This window comes from Microcebus murinus, chromosome 6, assembly GCF_040939455.1.
Source record: "Microcebus murinus isolate Inina chromosome 6, M.murinus_Inina_mat1.0, whole genome shotgun sequence".
Classification (NCBI taxonomy): domain Eukaryota; kingdom Metazoa; phylum Chordata; class Mammalia; order Primates; family Cheirogaleidae; genus Microcebus; species Microcebus murinus.
In genome coordinates, this window is record NC_134109.1 from 31,703,290 (window position 1) to 31,727,541 (window position 24,252).

Sequence of the window (24,252 nt, forward strand, 5' to 3'; positions counted from 1 at the left end):
GAAAATATTCTTGGAACTTATAGGGAAGAAGTTTTCAAATTAAATAAGGAAAGGCTAAATTTATGAAGTGGACAACTTGGAATTAGATATTTACAGTGTATAGATTTTTACTCCTAATTTAATCTTTAGTTTGAGAGGGTAATTTAGTTGAAAAATTCAACATAAGAGACCATAAATTCTAAGAGATCACAAAAGAACCAGATAGTTGTCTAGATAAGCTAGGAACGGGTCAGCTTACCTTACTTAGTCCTAAGTATGTCACCATGGACATAACTGGTGCTGCCAGTGCAAAGACCAGCAAGTGCTTTCTGATTCGATTCCGCTCTAGGCCAGCATGCATTAAGAAGGAAACCAGCCCAAACGCAGCTGGTGCCTGGAAATTAAAAATTATCCTGTATTATTACTCTAGAAGAATGGATTTCTTCTGCCTCAAGAAGTTCATGTCATTTGACTATGATTTCTCGTACCAAAAAACCAGACACAGTACAGAGACTGAGCTCTGCCTTTTAGAAATTAATGTTCCAAGCTAAGAAAAGATTATTCTATTATTATTATAATTATTCTATTATAATATTATTATTCTATATTATTCTATTCTGTGTGTTTCTTGGATAGCAGAAAAGAAAAACAGTCAAGAAAAAAAATACCTTTGAACAAAAATTACTATGAAATGTAGAAATCTGAAGAGAATTTAATAGTTTGTATATATAACCACAATAAAACTCTCAAGTAAAAGTTTAAGAAAAATGTAACAAAAAATAGCTTAGAAGAGATTTATCCAATTCTACAAAATGAAAAGCAAATAGGAAACTAAAAAAATCTTTCTGTTCTAGAAAAACATTAAGGACGACCAAGAAAGATTTTAATGATGAACTTATCCAACATCAAGCCTTACACCAAAACTTTGCTTACCTTATGTAGCATTATTGCCACAAACACAATTAACTGGACACTAGTCTGTGAAGTAGAAGCTGCTGCTCCCAAAGCAACACCATCAGCTAAATTAGGAAAAAGTGAAACATAAAATACTGTAAATGACGACAACAACAATAACAGTGCAGTCATTGAGCATGTGGGCTTTCCAGTCGGTAGCGCTGGATTTAACTCTGGGATGGTTATAAACTTTCTGAACTTCAGCCTTCTCACCTTTAAAACAGGTTCAACAAAGTATATATATTTTTAGGGTTTTCATGAGGATTAAATGAGATAACCTAGGTAAAAGAGCTTAGCACCTGGCTCTGAGTATTTAATTTGTTAGCTATTTTTGTTGTTGTTATTGGAAAAAGTACAATCTCAAAAATCCATTGATTAATCAATTTGTAACAACAGAAATACCAAAGAATTTCAAAGGATGCATCTTTTCAACTTACAGATAAAGAAACAAAGTAGATACTAGGACTCAACCACAGATTATTAATTTGTAATGGGTAAACATTGTTTAAATGGATGCATTTTGTTAGAAACGCATGTTATGCTAGAATGGATCAGATAATAGCATGCCACCTTTCACATGCCTTTGTCTGTCACTGACAGAATCCTACTACTGGGACTACATTTAAGTTATGATTCTAAGGTGTGCCCCATGAGCAATGCTGAGACTCCTGCATTGTACGACATACCTCCTCTGCTTAAACTGGTACTCTGGGTATGAACTAGGCACTAAGATTATCCAGGACAAAAGTGCCAAAGCTCTTTTCCAGATGAGATTCTAGGGCAGAGGTCAGCAAACTTTTTCTTAAAGGGTCAGATGGTAAATCTTTTAGGCTTTGTGGGTTATTATTGGTCTCGTACAACTAACTACTCAATTATACCACTGTTGCACAAAAGCAGCCACAGATAATACATAAACATGGGTAATACATAAACATGTCGGCATAGTTGTGTTCCAATAAAACTTCATTAATTTGATTAAGTATTTTCATGTGCTATAAAATATTCTTTTATTTATTTATTTATTTATTTATTTATTTATTTATTTATTTATTTATTTTTTTTTTTTTTTGAGACAGAGTCTCGCTTTGTTGCCCAGGCTAGAGTGAGTGCCGTGGCGTCAGCCTGGCTCACAGCAACCTCAAACTCCTGGCTCAAGCAATCCTCCTGCCTCAGCCTCCTGAGTAGCTGGGACTACAGGCATGCGCCACCATGCCCGGCTAATTTTTTGTATATATATTAGTTGGCCAATTAATTTCTTTCTATTTATAGTAGAGACGGGGTCTCGCTCTTGCTCAGGCTGGTTTTGAACTCCTGACCTTGAGCAATCCGCCCGCCTCGGCCTCCCAGAGAGCTAGGATTACAGGCGTGAGCCACCGCGCCCGGCCAATATAAAATATTCTTTTTTCTTTTTTTGAGACAGGGTCTCACTCTGTCGACCAGGCTGGAGTGCAGTAGCATCATCATAGCTCACTGCAACCTCAAACTCCTGGGCTCAAGCAATCCTCCTGCCTCAGCCTCCCAAAGTGCTGGGATTATAGGCATGAGCCACCATGCCTGGCCTCTTTTTTTTTTTTTTTTTTGAGACAGAGTCTCACTTTGTTGCCCAGGCTAGAGTGAGTGCTGTGGCGTCAGCCTAGCTCACAGCAACCTCAATCTCCTCAGCTCAAGCAATCCTGCTGCCTCAGCCTCCCGAGGAGCTGGGACTACAGGCATGCGCCACCATGCCCGGCTAATTTATTTTCTATATGTATTAGTTGGCTAATTAATCTTTCTATTTATAGTAGAGACGGGGTCTTGCTCTTGCTCAGGCTGGTTTCGAACTCCTGAGCTCAAACGATCCATCCGCCTCGGCCTCCCAGAGAGCTAGGATTACAGGCGTGAGCCACTGCGCCCGGCCTGCCTCTTTTTTTTTTAACCATTAAAAAATATAGAAACCATTCTCAGCTTGCAAACCCGACACTGAGTACACCAGGGCTTGTGCTTGTGTTGGAGGACTTTATTAAGCAACACTTTTCTCAAAGGGCAGTCTAAGAGCATTCAATGGAGATGGTCCTTGTAATATAAACACTAAGCCTTCCACTGTGTGACAGACATTGAAGAGGTTGCGCTGCAATCCAACCCTACCTGCAGCATGGACGACCAGACCCAGTGTGGTGGTGATTTTGGAACTGGTAGGCCTTGCTGCTTCTGGATCTGAAGTTAAAATGAAAAAGATAACATTAAGTAATGTGAGACAGAAACTGTTCAAACACTGATCTGGAGGTAAAAGAATTTTTTGAAAGCTCTTAAAGGAGATTGTTATTTTTCTCACTACAGTGTTTCCTCACTACCTCAAACTTTTAGGAGTTTCCCCTGTCCTAAAGAGGTGTGTAGGAGATAACTCTTCATTTGAATCAGCTTTCCCTTAACAAGGCAAATTCCTGCAATGTGCAACTCCCACTGCCTCCCTCCACCACTGCATAGAAAGTACTCCATGGCTTCTGATCACTTCTTTCCAGACCAATGTAACTGTCATTGTCTACCTCTTCCTCTTCCCCAGCCACCTGCAATTTGATCTTCATTCTAACATCTGTCACATTTGCCTTTCTCCATTTTTTGCCACTACCCTAACCTAAATTTTCATCAACTCAAACTTAAGGTAGCAATAGGCTCCCACTGGTTTTTCCTTACTCTCATTTTCCCCTAACCTAATTCATCTTACACATCCATGTCAGATCCATCTTTTGAAAACACCACCCTTCTGATGTGTCAGTTAACAGTTAAAAATCTGCTCCTTTTCAAATTCAGTCTGAACTGCTGGTTTAGGTAGGTTCTTAAGCCTTTTATCAATGGTTCAACTTTATTTTTCCCTATCCAATCCAGTTAGGTTTTTTAAACACCCTCAAATAAAGCACTCTCATTCTCCTTTCCCCAAATTTCTGCACTCCTAATTCTTGGCACATACTGAACTTCTCAACTCATCAAGCCAAAACCTAGACATAGTTCAAAGTCTAATTCTAGAAATACCTCCTCCCTCAAGAAAAAAATAAAAAATGAATTCCAGCTCAAAACAACTCTCCCCGTGCCTAGCCCTCATGCTTTATGCAGGCAGTCTCCACATGCTACTTCAAAGGCCCTTCTACATTTCCACCTCAAACATAGGAAGCCGTTTACATAGGGGGTATTAGGTGCCTTATACCCCCAGATTGACTATAAACAATAAACTATTAAATGTTTGACTACTTTCTCTTTCTTTTTAACACGTTGTATAGAATGTGACAGCACTGAGCACCGAATAGTTGCTTAATAAATCCCAGTTGGAGGGTGAAAAAAAGTTAGTGTTTATCTGTATCACATGAAGATGTTACTGTTATTATAGGAAATGTACAAGCAAATAAAATTAAAAGACGGGAACATCAAAATGTCAGATGACATGACAGATGAACATTAGTCATATAAATTGCCAGGGATTTAATCTTCTTGAAGTGCCAAAAAGTATACAAGTACAGTAACATGTTACTTTTTACCATTCAACTTTATTTTCCTATTAAAACACAGCAAGAAAACGAAGCTAAACACTCTAGTCACTCTGAGACAATAAATATTTCAGTATCACTGCAAATTGGGAAGAACAGTCATATAGCACTGTATGATAAGTTTGCTTTGGCCTTTCTTTACACTTACATAGCCTTGTGCCCAAGTTATAAGTAGCATCTTAAATAAAAATTAGGGGCTTTAAAATTAAAGCATAGTTTTTGTATATCTATAGGAAAAGACTGCCCTTCAACACAAATGTGGATTCCTTCTTCCACACTGAGAACCCTGCCTCCACCATCACATTTACTCATTTATTTAGTCCTATAATACATTTAAAACAGTTTCAGAATTGCTTTGCCCATACCATTACAAAAAGCAAAAACAAAAAAGAAAGACTTCAATTATTTATTTATGGTTCTTCCCTAACTCTACCCAGGACTAAAGGTATATCGTCAAATGCATTCAGAATTTACTTGAATTCAGGTTTTTTTTTTAAACGTCCTTCCGTGTGATTATGTTATTCATTTGAAATACAGCTCATCTGTTTCAGATAGCTCCCTCATTCTTATTGATTTCATTCTATTTCTGAATATGCAGAATATTAACATGTTTCCAAAGGTCAAAACTATATGAAAAAGACATGTAGGGAAGCATCAATGTGCTCCTAAAACCCTTCTGCCCTCTCAACCCTCCACCACACCTTGTATAGATAATCAGTGTTTTCGTTTTCTAGTCGATCCTTTCTGTGTTGCTTTTTGGAAAGACAAGTCTTTGGAAAGACAAGTTGACCACTGAACAATACGCTGACCCCCTGCATGGTCGAAAATCCACAGATAACTTTTGATTTCCCCAAAACTTAACTACTAATAGCCTACTGTTGACCAGAAGTCTTACTGGTAATGTTGATTAACACATATTTCATATGTTATATATTCTTACAATAAAATAAGCTAGAGAAAAGAAAATGTTATTAAGAGAATCATTCAGAAGAGAAAATACATTTCCTATTAAGAGCACATGGATCATCATAAAGGTCTTCACCCTTGCAGTCTTCACATAGAGCAGGCTGAGGGAACAGGCAGAAAAGGAGTTGGTAAAAAAAAAAAAAAAAAAAAAAGAAAAGGAGTTGGTCTTGCTATCTCGGGGTGGCACACAGGAAGATGTGAAGGAAGTAAAAGGCGGCAGGAGAGACAGGTATGCTCTGTAACTTTTATTGACAAAAATCCACATATGAGTGGACCTGTGTGGTTCAAACCCATGTTGTTCAAGGGTCAACTGTATATGTACGTTTTCTTATTTCCCCTTCTTTTTTACACAAAGCATAGTATATGGCAGATGCTCATTTATATTTTTGCTTTTCTTTCCATTTAACAATATGTCCTGTAAATCTCTCCCTATCAGTTCACAGATACCTGATTCTTTATTCTTTTTTATGGCTACACAATACTCCATTATCTGTACACCCCCGTAGTTCATGTGACCAATCTCCATGACTGGACATTTAAGTATTTTCCAATATTTTACAGTAGTAAATAATGTTGCATTGAGTAACCTTGTACATATGTATTTTCATATTGGAGCTGTATCAGCAGAGTAGATTCCTAGAAGTCAGATTTTGGGGTCAAAGGGTAAATACATATATAGTTTTGTTAGATACTGCCAACTCCTCCCCACAGGTGCTGTACCATTTTGCATTCTGACCTGCAATATATGAGTACCTATATGTTTAAGGGCAATTTTAATATCTTTTTGCGAATTATCTGTTCATGCCTTTTACCTGCTGTTTTACAGACTCTTTTATAGACAAAGGATTCTTAACCTAGGATCCACAGAGGAGAACACAGGTAGAATTTAGGAGTTGTCAGTGAGTTTAACTTGGAAAAAATCTATTTTTATTTTTACTAACTTCTATCTGAAATTTAGCATTTCCTTTAATTATGTAGATAATAAACCATAAGTAATATTAGCACTAGCTATATTTATTACCAATATAAATCAGATGATTTTTATAGTTGCAGATATCTTGAAATTATCTTTTTCACTTATCACTATTTTAATAAATTAAAGACTTATAGAGCTGCCACCACACTGCATGTTACAGGTTTCCTGTCTGCAGATGCTCATGTGATGGAGCTGGGCAACTATCAAGCAACTCAGCACCTAATAGTCCTTCAGCCACCAAACAGTGGTAGTCATGGGCTCTCCCCTGGGTGACCAAGATACCTATGCTGCTTGCCACTGTTTCCTATCTGCAAAATTCTGTGTAGACATATTTGAAAAGAGATATCTATAGACCCCTGGAAAGGTTTTACAATTCTCAAATTTATTCCACCACCATGGCATCAAAGTTGTATCATGCATCAGAATCCTTTTTAACATAGACCATATCAAAGATGTTGACCTGGCAAAAGATGAATTCATTAATTTTAGAACAAAAAATGCTTTAGTTCTATGACTAGAGTTAAATTTAAAAAGTCTTGGAGAACTCTAGTTGTCCTGGAGAGAAGCTTAATCTTTCCTTGGAAAACAAGCTACAAATGTGTTTAACTACATTTGTAAGAAAATACCTTTGTGAATCAGGATTTTCTACACTCATAACCATCAAAACAACCCAAAATTAACTGGATGTTCAACTTGACATTCAACACGTTACCTTGTTAAAGACCACCTTGCAATTTAATGTTCTTAATCAAGCTAAGCAACAACAGCTATCATACTGAAGTCCTAAAAAATACAATTCAACTCTAACTTGCTTAGGATTTAAATGCATTATCTCATTATTTAATGTACTGATAAAGAAGACATATCTGTTTTATACATTTCTCTACATACTATGTTTTATACATTTAAAAACAATATTCCAATAAAAAGTCCATGGGCTTTAGAATGCCTAAGGGCCCCATAGCATAAAAATAGGTTAAGAATCTCTGCCCTACACTTCAAACAAACGTGACAGCTTTAAGACAAGCAGGGTAATAAATCAATAAACACTTCCTTGTGCCACATGTCACAACACACTAGCTCCCCCACTGAAGAAAATGTTCACTGAAACTTGGGGATGACAAGACTTTTAGCACTAATGCCAATGGTATATAATGAATTATTCAATCATTTGTAACTTTCTAAACTGCAAGTTTATTGCACTGCCCAGAAAGTCTTGGAGCCACTCACCGTCAGTAGAATGCACATGGGAGTTGCCAATCTGGTCCACCAGCAACATGAATACAAAGCCCAGTACAAGGGAAACACCGATGTATGCATGCAGCTGTGTGTGGTTGTGGCTGTGCTCGTGTTCATGGACAACTGAGATTTCTGCTGCTTTGTCCGATGCAATCACATTCTGCGTCTCACTTGCTTGGTGGTGTTTTCCTAGAGCAAAATAAACCATAAAGAGAAAATATGTTTTTTCCCTAAAAATGTTTTCATGTAGAAGCTTCTATTCTTTTGTATTTCAAGCTCTACTTACTTTACTGTAAAGACATCCACTTTCTATATTGCAATCCAGCCAATCATAAACTCCTTCAACTTAAAGTTCATGATGAAAAAATTCCCAAGTGTCTTCTGCTTTTGGCATGCAGACCTTCTGACTGCCTATTATTCTCAAACCTGGGAAGTGGAAGCAAATCACCATGCAATATAGCAGTCATATTCCCAAAGGGACATCATCCCCAAATCCTCCTTTCTGTCTGAGAAATTCATGCCAATCTCATCAGAAACTACCCCTAAATTTTATTCTGATGAAAACAGGTAAATGAAGAGCAGTAACAATGAAAATAATTATAATCAAATTTATCTAGTTTACACTTAGGTTGATATAAAAATTACAAATAAAGAGCAAACTAAGTAGAAAGCTTTTAGCTTTAAAAAGTATCAGCTGGCAATCACCAACAAGACACCAAAAGGGCTGAACAGTTTAAGAGGCACACCCTTAGGTCTAACTTCAGTTCTAGAAATATCATGGTTGGGAGATTCTGAATTACAGTGAATGACACCTGGCCAACTGATACTCCGTTTTTATTCATATATTTGACACTTAAAACATAAATGCTTGAAGGCTAACATCCTTATCTTGGCGGTATTTCATGAATAGAGGCTAACATATTAGATATTTATCATTTATATTTAGATTAAGCACTTCACCCTTCAATTAAAGAAATTCACAAGCCTGCTGTGGTATTTTAGACCCTACCTTTTTTCTTTTTGAGACAATCTTGCTCTGTTGCCTGGGCTAGAGTGCCATGGCATCAGCGTAGCTCATAGCAACCTTGAACTCCTGGGCTCAGGTGATCCTCCTGCCTTAGCCTCCCAAGTAGCTGGGACTACAGGAATGTGCCACCACGCCTGGCTAATTTTTCTGTTTTTAGTAGAGACAGGGTTTCACTCTTGCTCAGGCTGGTCCTGAACTCCTGAGCTCAAGCAATCCTCCTGCCTTGGCCTCCCAGAGTGCTAGGATTATAGGCGTGAGCCACAGTGCTTAGCCAGACCCCACCTTATTTTCAAAAGTCATTTTTGAGAGACACAAAGCAAATGCCATCTGAAGGTAATAAAAACCTATATATTTTTCTACTTTCTGAAAATTTTTTTTGTTCTCATAGCTCTTTAATTTTTTTAAGATGGTAAAATATACATAACATAAAATTTACCATTTTAACCATTTGTAAGTGTACGGTTCAGTGGCATTAAGTACATTTACATTGTTCTACAACTGTTACCACCATCCATATCCAGAACTTTTTCACCTTCCCTAAGATTCTTCTTCTTATTTTTTTATTTCAGCATATGATGGGGGTACAGATTTTAAGGTTTCAATAAATGCCCTTTGTCCCCTCCCCCCACAAGTCTGAGTCTCCAGCATGACCCTCCCCCAGATGGTGCACATCTCACTCATTATGTATGTATATACCCACCCCCAGCCCCCCTGCCCAATACCCTATTACTGTAGTACCTATGTGTCCACTTAGGTGCTGCTCATTTAATACCAGTTTCCTAAGATTATTTTAATCTCAATTTTTTCTACTAGTGATTTCATTTACTATTTTTTAATTGTCTAAATTTTTCCCTAAAAAAATCAATTTTATCAAGGTATTATTTATATACAATAAGACATGAGTTTCCACAAACATGAAAACTTTAGTAACTACTAACAAGATGAAGATATGGAACATATAAAATATCTCAAAAAAGTACTCTTATGCTCCTCTGAAGTCAATATGCCCCCACCATGTGTTTTTTCCTGTTTCAGAATATTATATAAATGGAATCATATAATATGCACTCTTTTGTGTAAGGTTTCTTTTCCTCAGCATAACATTTTCAGGCTTATTTATGCTTTGTGTGTAACAGCAGTTCTGCTTTTTGTTGAGTTGTGTACCACTGTGTGGACGTATCACAATTTGTTTATCCATTCACTTGCTGATGGACATTTGGGTTATTTTTATTTTGGTCTAATATAAATAAAGCTGTTGTGAACATTCAGGTGCTAGTCTTTTTGTGGACATATTTTCTTTTCCCCTGGATAAATATCTAGGAGCAGATTTGATGGGTTGTATGTTTAACTTTAAAAAAACTGACAGTTTTCCAAAATGGTGGTACCACTTAACATACTCAACAGCAATGTATGAGAGTTCTAGTTGCTTTGTACCATGTCAACATTTAACATTGTTAGGCTTTTAAATTTTAACCATTTTCACACACACAATCATGTCACCTGCAAACAGAGATAGTTTTACTTCTTTCCAATTCTTATGCCCTTTATTACTTTTTCCCCCTTCATTGCATGCTAGAATCTGGATAGGATGTCAAGAACAATGTTAAATAGAAGTTGTTGAGAAGAGACAGACTTGCTTTGTTCCCAATATTATCTGCAGATTTTTCAAATATGCCTTTTCTCAGTTCAAGGAAGTTTCTTTTTTTTTTTTTTTTTTTTTTTTTTTTTTTTTTTTTGAGACAGAGTCTCACTTTGTTGTCCAGGCTAGAGTGAGTGCCGTGGCGTCAGCCTAGCTCACAGCAACCTCAAACTCCTGGGCTCAAGTGATCCTTCTGCCTCAGCCTCCCGAGTAGCTGGGACTACAGGCATGCGCCACCATGCCCGGCTAATTTTTTTTTATATATATATCAGTTGGCCAATTAATTTCCTTCTATTTATAGTAGAGACGGGGTCTCGCTCTTGCTCAGGCTGGTTTTGAACTCCTGACCTTGAGCAATCCGCCCGCCTCGGCCTCCCAAGAGCTAGGATTACAGGCGTGAGCCACAGCGCCCGGCCCAAGGAAGTTTCTTTCTTTCTTTCTTAGTTTACTGACAATTGTTTCATGAATGGGAACTTAATTTTGTCAAATGCTTAAATAATCAAATGGTTTTTCTACTTTATTTGATTACTTTAGTAAATTGAATTGGTTTTTAGGTACTAATCCCGTCCTTGCTTTGCATTCCTAGGATAAACTCTGTTTGGCCCAAATGTATTATCCTTTTTGTATACTGCTGGGCCCAATTTGCTAATATTTGGTAAAGAACTGCTGCAGCTACATTCATGAGGGATACCTGCCTGTAACTATTTTTCTTGTCATGTCTCTGAATTATACTAGCATCTTAAAATAAGATGGAGTCTTACTCCCAAGAGATAGAGAGAAAAGACCTCCTCTAGCCAATAAATTTCTATTTTATTAATTTTAAAAAGTCTGTGAATATCATCTAATAAAATCCCATGTTAAGCAGTTTTTGAAATTGCCAAAGTAAGATTTATGGCAATGTTTTTTAAACTTTTAAAATCATGATAGAAAATTTATGTCATGATCTAGTAAACATACATATATATGAAAAACTTAAGCAAAAGTTTCACAAAATAATACTTAACCTTACAATGGTTACAATGAACTATTCTGTTTCTTTATCTCTTTCTGTCTTTCTTTTGGTCTCGTTTTAAATGCTGGTGATGAGTCCAGTTCACTAAATTAATTTGAAGACCCACTGAGTTGACATATTCAGTTTAAAAGCACTACTGTAGGTAAAGAGAAACTGTCAGAGGAAGAAATGGATGATTTTGGAATAAGGGGCAGAAATTAGAAGCCTATACTGCAGTGGCTAAGCAAAGAGATGAATGCTAGACAGGCCTAGGAGAAAAAGGTAAACAGGTTGTATGTGCCCACCCTGTCCCTCACACAAGCAAAATTACTATTAACAATAACAATTTTAAGCCAACGAATTGACTGAAACCTCAGAGATAACGGATAATTAAGTTTGAGAGGCCGGGCGCGGTGGCTCACGCCTGTAATCCTAGCACTCTGGGAGGCCGAGGCGGGAGGATTGCTCAAGGTCAGGAGTTCGAAACCAGCCTGAGTAAGAGCAAGACCCTGTCTCTACTATAAATAGAAAGAAATTAATTGGCTAACTAAGATATATAAACAAAAAATTAGCCGGGCATGGTGGTGCATGCCTGTAGTCCCAGCTACTTGGGAGGCTGAGGCAGTAGGATCGTTTGAGCTCAGGAGTTTGAGGTTGCTGTGAGCTAGGCTGACGCCATGGCACTCTAGCCTGGGCAACAAAGTGAGACTCTGTCTCAAAAAAAAAAAAAAAAGTTTAAGAGAGAGCAGTGATATTAGACAATTAAAAAGTAGCCTCATGGTAACTTAAATGTGTTTAGTTCATGAAAAATCACTGAGCTATATATACTGCCAACAAGTATAATTTCCTATTATTATGACATACTTTTTTGTATGCAATATTTCAATAAAAAATGTAATAAACTCAAAATGCAGTATTCTGATGTCCACCACTGAGATGGCAGAATTCATCATTTTCCAACTAGGTCTTTTTTATAGGCAGGGAAAATAGTTCAGCATGGTCTCTAGAATGTGAAATAGATGAAGTAAAACACTTGCTTTTCTCTAAAGACAAGGTAATTTGGGGTACGCTTCCATTTTAATATGGAAAACCATAATTTAATTCTTCACATTTGTGGATGTTAAGAAACTACCCATGTGAAGTAAATCAGAATTTTGGTAGTTACAATTTTCAATACTATTTAGAAAGACACCATGGAGGCTGGGTGCAGTGACCCACACCTGTAATTCTAGCACTTTGGGAGGCCAAGGTGGGACGATAGCTTGAAGTCAGGAATTCAAGACCAGCCTGGACAATAGTGAGACTCCATCTCTACAAAAATTAAAAATAAAAATAATTAGCCAGGCATGGTGGTACATGCCTGTAATCCCAGCTACTTGGAAGGCTGAGGGAAGAGGGTCTGCTTGAGTCCAGGAGTTTGAGGTTGCAGTGAGCTAAGATGATACACCACTTTTCTCCAGCCTGGGCAACAGAGCAAGACCATGCCTCAAAAACACCAAAAAAGGAAAGATGCTATGGAGAGGACCTGAATGATTACCTTTTCATAAGGTACTCACTTATTTAAGACTGGGCTCCTACCTCAGCCTCTGCCTACACTCAACATGAGTAATGAATCCATAGGCCTTCCATATTGCTTCTCTCAGATTAACACCTTTTCTTTTAAGACTCAGCTCACAAGTTCCATCCTCCTTCAGACAGTCTTTGTGTCTTCCTCTCTTCCAATATACACAGCATATTGATGGGTCTCTTGCATAGGTCTTATCTCCCTACACTGGAATTCAGAGATTAGCAAACTAGAGTAGAAGAGCTGTTACCTGTTTCTATAAATAAAAGTGTTATTGGAACATGGCCATGTTTGTTTGTTCATGAATTGTCTGTAGCTGCTTTTGTGCTACAATTGCAGAGTTGAATAGTTGCAACAGAAACCTTATGGCCCACAAAGCCTAAAATATTTACTATCTGGGCCTTTACAGAAAAGTTTGCCTGCTGGGCATGGTGGCTCACGTCTGTAATCCTAACACTTTGGGAGGCCATGGGGGAGGATCGTTTGAGGACAGGAGTTCAAAATCAGAAAAATTTGCCAACTCCTGCTGTCATTGATTGTTAATTTATTCACTTTCTATTGGCTATGAATTTTTGAAGGTAGACATTATATCTCAGATCTCTGAACTGTTAACAATCAATATAACACCAGAAATCTAGTAGACACTCAACAAATATCTTGAAGGCAAAAAATGGCTTCACTTCAATAACTTTAAATGTGGCATTTCATTTTAAAACTTATGGCATTTAATTATTTCCTAGCCAAAGTAGATTTTTAAAAATGGAAATAAAATATAATTTTTTAGTCTTATATCTTAATAGGTAACTTAAGTATGTGCTAAAAATTAGGTGAAAAGTTATGCTAAGAGTTTAGGTAAGAGCACGGGATTAACACTGTATTAAAGGGTATTAGTGGATACTATTATTTGTGAACAGTTGCATAATAATTTTTAAAGACAATTACTTTTGGGGTACCCATAACTATGAAACTAAATGTCAAGCCTAATTACAACTTCCAAAGGGCAGTCAACATCATTTCCCTTTATGAAGTATAACTAACATTAGAATTTTAAAATTTAGATGGGTATAATAAAGTCCTTCCATATCATATCCCCATATTGCCTTTTCAACCTAAATAATTTTGGAACTCCACTTTTGGAGTGGAGTTCCACTTTTAGACTGCCTTCAGAGTCAAGTTTATGAATCATAAACAAAACTGTCTTATTACTACAGTATCACCTGCTTTGGCTCTAAATGGCATTGAATAAATTGATCACCTGTCTTATTAAGAAGACTGGCATGGAATACATTTTATATTTCCCCAAACCAAAATAACTTTCAAGGAGAATTCTGCTGTCACTGATGACACTCATTAAAATATGTTGCATTGAGCTAAATTTAAAAAGGAGTTTCAACATTTTTTGAGCAGTCATTGGTATAAGTATATAATTTCCTGAAGTTACCATTTTGAAGAAGTTAACACTTATTCTGATGGAAAAATCTAGCAAGAAAAATATCAGCAACATGTAACAAATAGTGCCAGAAATAAGTGGGCTTCTGATTGAGGTTTAATGAAACATCTGGATGTTTATCATTAAGTGAAATTTAATTTTATATAAAAACATAAAATACTTATTGGGTTATAAACAATGGTAGGCATTATTGGTTTTATTTGCTAACAACCAAAAAACAGAAAACCTTAAAGTGAGTGGTAAGACATGACAACATACACAAACCAATGGTGTTATCACTGAATATCGCACATCAGGCACATATGCATTTTTCATGCCACTAACGGGATGTTCAGCAAAAAATTATGAGCTCAATTATTTCCCTAGATATTCAGACAAGAAATCCTTCCAATAAGTCCTATCAGCACAGTATGTAGCTGCCTTATATCACAGACACATACATTAAATTAAATGTGATAGAATAAATTTACTCTTTGATAAGATTCATTGGAGCTTCTCTTTCAGATGAATATGTACTTATATAAAGGAAAAATATGCACTGAATCAAACCCTTCAGGTAATCTGGCTTTTTTTTTTTCTTTTTCTTTTTTAGGTGATCCCACTTTTGATTTTTATATTTTTGGTCTTTGCTGATTATTTTAATTTCTTAACTTTTATGTACAGCTTGTATACATAGCTTTATAGCTATGTATAAACTTTTATAGCTATTACATACTTATAGCTAAACCTTTATAGCTATTACATACTTTTTTCTGGCAAAGACAAATGTTCTTTATACATTAATGTGCTTTCTGTAAGTAAGGGCAGAGTAACTCTTATTTCATTAAGATGTACTCTATTTCTATAAAAGAGAAAACCTGATCATAGTCCAATGCATAAAGCTAACACATTTTAAAGGGATGTTAATGACTCTTTGATCAAAACATTATTGTGTTTCTGAAAGAAAAAAAAGCTCTTATTAAGTTGGCAAACTTAGATTTCTTTAGCAGATAAACACTTCATTAATGATTTTAAATTTCTTATGATGAACACCACGTAGCAGTGTCATTAAGAGTGTAGGCTTTAGAGTAAGACTGCCTGTATTGAAATCCCAATCCTTAATTACTGAGTACTTTGGGCAAATTATTCAACTTGTGACTCAGTTTCCTCACCTACAAAATAGTATCCAACTCAGGGCTGTTGTAATGATTAAATTCGACAATATATGTGAAGAGCTTTGCATCATACCTGGTATATGGGAAGTGGTCATAAAATGTTCAGGGACCCAGATACATATTATAGTAAATGGAATAATTGGGGAGATTCATTTTTAAACATTGTATGTTAAATATCTGGCTTCACTATCTGATCAGATATAACACTGAGCAATAAAACTGCTGGGAGGAAAGAGAGTAGAGCGCAGAGAAAAAGCAGAGATCAGACAGTTTAGCAGACAAAATAAGAAGTAACAGAGAGAAATCATAGTACTCTATGATCGACCAATCATTCACATTTCCAGAGTAATCAAAGTAGAGTATAGCAAGAGTCTTAAAGAATTCTATTTTAATTAATGCATGATAAAAATTAAACATAAAAGCAGATTTAATCTATTTGTTCATTGATTCATATATTTTTTTCCAGATTGAGGTGCATATATTTAAGGTATACAGCTTGATATAAAATATATAGTGATATATTCACTATAATCAAGCTAATTAACATATCATGCCACATAGTTACCCCTTTCTTTTTGTTGTGAGAACACATAAGATCTACCCTCCTAGCAAATTTCAAGCATACAATATAACATAGTTAACCATAGTCACATTGTTGCACCAATGACTTCTTCATCCTATACAATGGAAACTTTGTACCCTTTGACCAATATCTCCCCATTTCCTCCTCTCTCCAGTCTCTGATAGCCAACATTCTACTTTCCATTTCTAGGAGTTTGACCATTTTAGGTTCCACATGCATGTAAATGAGATCATGCAGTATTTGTCTTTCTATGCCTAGTTTATCTCACTTAGCATGTCTTCCAGGTTCGTCAATGTTGTCACAAATAACAGGATTTCCTTCTTTGAAAAGACTGGATAATATTCTGTTTTGTGTGTGTTGTGTGTGTGTGTGTATATCACAATTTCTTTGTCCATTCCTCCACTGATAGACATGTACTTTCATATCTTGGCTATCATGAATAATGCTGCAATGAACATGAGTACACATATCTGAGATGCTTTCATCTGCTTTGAACATACATGCATAAGTGAGATTAGTGGATCATATGGCACTTCTTTTTTAATTTTCTGAGAAACTGTTTCCATAATAGCTGTTTTACATTTCCACCAACAGTGCACAAGGGATGATAGCCATTCTAACAGGTGTGAGTTGATAGCTCATTGTGGTTTTGATTTGCATTTCCTGGATGATAGTGATGTCGAGCATTTTTTCATACACCTGTTGGCCATTTGTATATGTTATTTTGAGAAATGTACTATTCAGGTCCTTTGCCCATTTTTTAATTGGGTTGTTTTCTTGCTATTGAATTGGATGAGTTCCTTATATATTTTGGATATTAAACACTTACCAGATGTATGGTTTACAAATATTTTCTCCCCCCCCTTCCGTAGGTTGTCTCTTTGTTGATTGTTTCCATTGTTGTGCAGAAACTTTTTAGTTTGATGAAATCCCATTTGTCTATTTTTGCTTTTGTTGCCTGTGATTTTAGGGTCATACCCAAATAATTATCGTCAAGACTAATGTCAAGAACCTTTTCCCCTACATTTTCTTCTACAGTTTTACAGTTTCAGGTCCTACGTTTCAGTCTTTAATCCGTTTTTTAATTGATTTTTGTATTTGTTGTAAGATAAGGGTCCAATTTGCTTCTTCTACGTGTAGATAATCAGTTTTTCCAATACCATTTATTGAAGAGCTTGTTCTTTCCCCATTGCGTGTTCTTGGTACCTCTGTCAAAGATCAATTGACTGTAAATGTGAGGATTTATTTCTGGGCTCCCTATTCTGTTATATTGCTCTATATATCTGTTTTTAGGACAGTACCATACTATTTTGATTACTATAGCTTTGTAGTATTTTTTTTTACTTGTTTTTTTTTTTTTTTGAGACAGAGTCTCGCTTTGTTGCCCAGGCTAGAGTGAGTGCCGTGGCGTCAGCCTAGCTCACAGCAAACTCCTGGGCTCAAGCAATCCTGCTGCCTCAGCCTCCCAAGTAGCTGGGACTACAGGCATGCGCCACCATGTCTGGCTAATTTTTGTAGTATATTTTTAAATCAGGTAGTTTGATGCCTCCAGTTTTGTTCTTGCTCAAAATTGCTTTGGCTTCAGGGTCTTTTGTCATTCCACATGAATTTTTTAATTTCTTTGAAAAATGCCATTGGAAGTTTGATAGCAATTGCATTGAATCTGGAGATCACTTTGGGGGGTATGAATATTTTAACAATATTAATTCTTCTAATCTATGAACATAAGACAGGATAACAGGGTCTTACTCTGTCACCCAGGCTGGAGTACAGTGGCCTGATAACAGCTCAAACTCCTGAGCTCAAGCAATCCTCCCACTTCAGCCTCCTGAGTAATTAGGATTATAGGTGCACACCACCATGCCCAGCTAATTTTTTAATATTTTTATAGAGATGAGGGTCTTGGTATGTTGCCTAGGCTGGTCTTGAGCTTGTGAGCTCAAGCAACCCTCCCCCCATGACCTCCCAGAGTGCTGGAATTATGGAGGATATCTAATTTGTGTTTTCTTCAGTTTCTTTCATGAATGTTTCATAGTTTTCAGCATACAGATCTTCTGCCTCTTTGGTTAAATTTATGCCTAAGCATTTTATTTTATTTTTTGATGCTATTGTAAATGAAATTGTTTTAGTAATTTATTTTTCAAATAGTTCATTGTTAGTGGATAGAAATTTTACGTTGTTTTATATTCTATAACTTTACTGTATTCATTTAATACTTCTAACAGTTTTTTTGGTGGAGTCTTTGGGATTTGCTATGCATAAGAGCATCTCATCTATAGAGACAATTTTACTTACTTCTTCCTTTCCAATTAAGATGCCTTTTATCTCTTTTTTTTTTTTTTTTTTTTGAGACAGAGTCTCGCTTTGTTGCCCAGGCTAGAGTGAGTGCCATGGTGTCAGCCTAGCTCACAGCAACCTCAAGCTCCTGGGCTCAAGCAATCCTGCTGCCTCAGCCTCCCGAGTAGCTGGGACTACAGGCATGCGCCACCATGCCCGGCTAATTTTTTCTAGATATATTAGTTGGCCAATTAATTTCTTTCTATTTATAGTAGAGACAGGGTCTCGCTCTTGCTCAGGCTGGTTTCGAACTCCTGACCTCGAGCAATCTGCCCGCCTCGGCCTCCCAGAGTGCTAGGATTACAGGCGTGAGCCACCGCACCCGGCCTCCTTTTATCTCTTTTGCTTGACTAACTGCTGTGGCTAGGACCTCTTTTTATTTAAATGTAGAGGAAAATGACAGAAAAAGCTGCACAGATAATTATACCTCTCTAAGGAATAGGATACATGATATTCTAAGAGAAATGGCAAAAATGAGTGGCATGACCTATATTGGACCATTTCTGGCAATAGTTTGGATGATTATCCAGACAATTATGAATGTCACATTTGTGGTTAGGTTTTTTTTTTTTTTTTTTGAGACAGAGTCTTGCTTTGTTGTCCAGGCTAGAGTGAGTGCCGTGGCGTCAGCCTAGCTCACAGCAACCTCAAACTCCTGGGCTCGAGCGATCCTTCTGCCTCAGCCTCCCGAGTAGCTGGGACTACAGGCATGCGCCACCATGCCCGGCTAATTTTCTTTATATATATATCAGTTGGCCAATTAATTTCTTTCTATTTATAGTAGAGACGGGGTCTCGCTCTTGCTCAGGCTGGTTTTGAACTCCTGACCTTCAGCAATCCGCCCGCCTCGGCCTCCCAAGAGCTAGGATTACAGGCGTGAGCCACCGCGCCCGGCCTGTGGTTAGGTTTTTGACCCAATACTCTATCTTCCTAAACATATGAATTCTTTCATACCAAAGAAATTATGATGGCTTCAAATTTTAGCTCCATAGTAAACAAGTACTGTAATGCTCAATAAACTCTGGAGTTCTTTTTATTCTTTTTCTTTTTTTTCTTTTGCCCTGTCCCCTCAAACTCTGAAGTTCTTAAAACTTGTTTCTACAGAAATAGTTTTCTCACATGAAATTTGATAATCAACTAATTCCAGTGATTTTAAAGCTATCATTATAGAAGAGTATGGGAGAGGTTCCTTTATACACTAATTAGTATTTAATAATGCTTAGTAGTAACATGTAAACAAACTGCTTCCTTTTTTTTTTTTTTTGAGACAGAGTCTAGCTTTGTTGTCCAGGCTAGAGTGAGTGCTGTGGCGTCAGCCTAGCTCACAGCAACCTCAAACTCCTGGGCTCAAGCAATCCTCCTGCCTCAGCCTCCCAAGTAGCTGGGACTACAGGTATGCACCACCATGCCAGGCTAATTTTTTCTATACATATTAGTCGGCCAATTAATTTCTTTCTATTTATAGTAGAGACGGGGTCTTGCTCTTGCTCAGGCTGGTTTTGAACTCCTGACCTTGAGCAATCCGCCCGCCTCTGCCTCCCAGAGTGCTAGGATTATAGGCGTGAGCCACCTCGCCCGGCCCAAACTGCTTTCTTGATACATGGAGAAAACTTGCTTTGATCTACAATAAAGAAAGAGAGGAAGAGGGGAGGAAAAGAGAAAGTAAAGTAGCAAAAATGAATTAAAGTGATATGACTAAACTCATCAGCAGGAACAGAGATGTGGAAAATTGGAGACAGCTTAGTTGAAAGTTAATATCATGGTTGAGTTACCTCAAAAATGTTGTTTTTTTTTGTTTTTTTTTTTTGAGACAGAGTCTCACTTTGTTGCCCCGGCTAGAGTGAGTGCCGTGGCATCAGCCTAGCTCACAGCAACCTCAATCTCCTGGGCTCAAATGATCCTATTGCCTCAGCCTCCCGAGGAGCTGGGACTACAGGCATGCGCCACCATGCCCGGCTAATTTTTTGGATATATATTAGTTGGCCAATTAATTTCTTTCTATTTATAGTAGAGACGGGGTCTCGCTCTTGCTCAGGCTGGTTTTGAACTCCTGACCTTGAGCAATCCTCCCGCCTCAGCCTCCCAGAGTGCTAGGATTACAGGGGTGAGCCACCGCGCCTGGCCCAAAAATGTTTTTAATTAAAAAAATTTAACAGGGTAGTAATATTTGACTTAAATTTTTAGTTTTATTTTTAGAGACAGAGTCTTGCTCTGTTACCCAGGCTGGAGTGCAGTGGCATGATCTAATGAATTCCTGGGCTCAAGTGATCCTCCTGTCTCAGCCTCCTGAGTAGGTAGGACTACAGGCATGCACTATCAGACTTGGCTAATTTTTAAATATTTTTTATAGAGATGGGGTCTTGCTATGTTGCGCAGGCTGGTCTGGACCTCCTGGCCTCAAGTGATTCTCCCACGTTGGCCTCTCAAAGTGCTGGAATAACAGGCATGAGCCACTGTGATTGGCCAATATTTACTTACTTTTTTGTTTTGAGACAGGGTCTCACTCTGTCATCCAAGGTAGAGTACAGTGTCGTCATCATAGCTCACTACAACCTCAAACTCCTAGGTACAAGCCATCCACCCACCTCAGTCTCCCTCGTAGCTAGGGACTATAGGTGCATGCCACTAAACTCAGCTAATTTTTATATTTTTGTAGAGATGGGGTCTTGCTCTTGCTCAGGCTGGTCTCGAACTCCTGACCTCATGCAATCCTTCTGCCTCGGGCCTTCTGCCTCGGTAAATCTTATGTGTTCTCACAACAAAAAAAGAAAGGAGAAGTAACTATGTGACATGATATGCTAATTAGCTTGATTATAGCGAATGTATCACTATATATTTTATATCAAGTTGTAGACCTTACATATATGCAACTTGATATACTTGTTAACTATACCTCAATAAATCTGGAAAAATATAGCCTAGCCAAAGTGCTAGGATTACAGGTGTGAGCCACTGTGCAGGGCCAATATTTTACTTTTTAAAAGGCACACTGGATACATCTAGTACTGGCTATTTTAGAGTAAGCCCACTTTAACCTCAATCATTCACTTATTACAATAAAAACTCTGGACAAAACACATAAAAAACTACCTGAGGACTATAAAAAGTAAACAAGAAGAGTAAGGGCAGAAAAAACTAAAAGAGAAACCCTGCCCTTCTGGCCAGAAGACCAGGAAAATGGGCTACTGAGAGGTGATGAAGTAGAAGAAAATCTCCCACATTTTTTCTTTTCCCCCTCTTTTTTCTTTCCTGGTCCTGCCTTGAAGGGAGCCCCAGACATAGAACTGAATGGCAGCAACACAAGCAGTTAAAACCTCATCTTTCTAACAAAAGACACTCTATAAAAGAGACACCTGTACTCAAATGTTTATAGCAGCACAATTCACAATTGCAAAGTTGTGGAAACAACCCAAGTGCCCATCAATACATAAGTGGATTAATAAAATGTGGTATATGTATACCATGGAGTACTATTCGGCTATAAGAAACAACAGTGATATAGCAGCTCTTGTATTTTCCTGGATAGAGCTGTAACCCATTCTACTAAGTGAAGTATCCCAAGAATGGAAAAATAAGCAGGGGATGGGTATATACATACATAATGAGTGTGATGTGCACCATCTGGGGGATGTACACGCTTGAAGCTCTGACTCTCGGGGTAGGGGTAGGGGGGAAAGGCAACACACTTAACCTAAACATTTGTACCCCCATGATATGCTGAAATAAATTTAAAAAACCCTCATTTTTCTGGCTAGAGAAACTGGAAAAAGGGACCCCAGTGGCCGAAGAATAAGGGGAGAAACCTGGTTATTCTGTTATCTGCTTGCTACTTTGCTCTGAGGGCAGCCCAAGTCACACGGAATTGTGCAGTGACAGCACAGGTAGCCAAAATCCTTAGAGAAACCCTGTCTTCCTGGCCAGAGGACCAGGAAAAGGGATCCAGAAGCCAGCATTGCAAAGGCTTTAAAAACTAAATGAAAATGAGAACCATCACTCCAAAAAGGCAAAATAGAACTTGCAGTTTGAATCTAAGGTTAACTGCCTGCTAAAATAAAAAAATAAACATTCTCCAAAGATTTGACAGGACTTAGAGTCTCAAGTTATCATATTCAAAATGTCCAGAATACAATTCAAAATTAATTGACATACAAAGCAACAGGAAAATCTGATGAATCATCAAGGGAAAAGACAAGCAAGTCAAGCCCCAGATAACTTAACTAGAATATCCAAAGACTTTAAAGCAGCTGCTATAATTAAGTTCTCAGAGGTAAACACACTTCAAATGAATAGATATCCTCAGCAGAGTAACAAAAACTAAAAAAAGGAACCAAGTGGAAGTTTTAGGACTGAAAAATAAAATATCTGAAACAGTAAATCCACTCGACAGGATGAATAGCAGAATAAAGAGAACAGAGGAAAGAATCAGTGAACTTGGCTACAATAGCAGAGGTTGGGTTGTACCAATTAAGACCACATGGCTCACAAAGCCTAAAATATTTACTATATGATGCTTTACAAAAAAAATTTGCTGATCCCTGGTCTAAACACAATTAGAAGACAGAGATTGTCAAACTGGAGTTTTAAAAATTGATCCAACTATATGCCGTACGTGAGAAATCCATTTTAGGCTGGATATGGTGATTCATGCTTGTAATCCTAGCACTTTGGGAGGCAGAGGGAGGAGGATCTCTTGAGGTCAGGAGTTTGAGACTGGCCTATATAATAGTGAGACCCCATCTCTACAAGAAAAAAAATAATAATAATAATATGAGCTGGGCGTGGTGGTACATGCCTGTAGTCCAGCTACTTGGGATGCTGAGGCAGGAGGATTGCTTGAAGTCAGGAGGAGTTTTAGGTGGCAGTGACCTATGAAGATGCCACTGCACTCTAACCCAGGCAACAGAGCAAGACCCTGTTTCAAGAAAAAAAGAAAGAAATCTACTTTAAATATAATTAATGACATAGACAGGATAAAAATAAAAGGATGGAAAAAGATATACCATGTAAGCACTGATCAAAAGAAAATTGGATGATTATACTAAAATCAGATAAGGTAGATTTAAGGACAAGGAATATTACCAGGAATAAAGTGGGATATTATAAAATGATTAAAAAGGTCAATTCACACCAAGCAGGCATAGCAATTCTAAATGTGTAGGCACCTAACCAAAGAGCTTCAAATATTCATAAAGCAAAAACTGACAGAAATGAAAACAGAAATAGACAAATCTATAATCACACTTGGAGATTTCCATATCCCTATCTCAGTAAGAGACAAAAGCAGGAAATCAGCAAGGATACAGAAAACCAGCATTATCAAATAACTTGACCTGACATTTTTTTTTAATTTTTTCTGTTTCTTTTTGGAGATAGAGTCTCACTCTGTTGCCCAGCTAGAGTGCCATGGTATCAGCCTGGCTCACAGCAACCTCAAACTCCTGGGCTCAAGTGATCCTCCTGCCTCAGCCTCCCAAGTAGTTGTGACTACAGGCAAGGACCACTAACCCTGGCTAATTTTTGTATGTTTTATGGAGATGGGATCTTGCTCTTGCTCAGGGTGGTCTCAAACTCCTGGCCTCAAGCAGTCCTCCCACCTTAGCCTCCCAGCGTGCTAGGATTATAGCTACCACACCCAGCTGACCTAACTGACATTGATAGAACACTCCACCAAATAACAACAGAATGCACGTTCTTTTCTAGTATACACGGAACATTCAACAAGATAAACCATATTCTGGACCATTAAAAAAGCATTTACAAATTACAAATAAACACTCAAATCATACTAAGCACGTTCTCTGACCATAATAAAATTAAACTAGAAATCAGTAACAGAAAGAATCTGGGGCAAAACCCCCCAACATTCAAATAATTAAAA

The 24,252-nt window shown here is 37.5% G+C and overlaps 1 protein-coding gene across 1 annotated transcript in view; it reads right to left on the reverse strand.

Annotated features, from left to right (window-relative positions):
- SLC39A9 (solute carrier family 39 member 9) overlaps window positions 1–24,252 on the reverse strand; it is a 56,356-nt gene that overhangs the window by 6,012 nt on the left and 26,092 nt on the right. The window contains exons 3-6 of the mRNA XM_076003914.1: window positions 7,621–7,818; window positions 3,058–3,126; window positions 913–998; window positions 239–373 (exon numbers count right to left, since the gene is read on the reverse strand). Of these exons, the coding sequence (XP_075860029.1) occupies window positions 239–373; window positions 913–998; window positions 3,058–3,126; window positions 7,621–7,818 (488 nt within the window). The remainder of the gene's footprint in view (window positions 1–238; window positions 374–912; window positions 999–3,057; window positions 3,127–7,620; window positions 7,819–24,252) is intronic.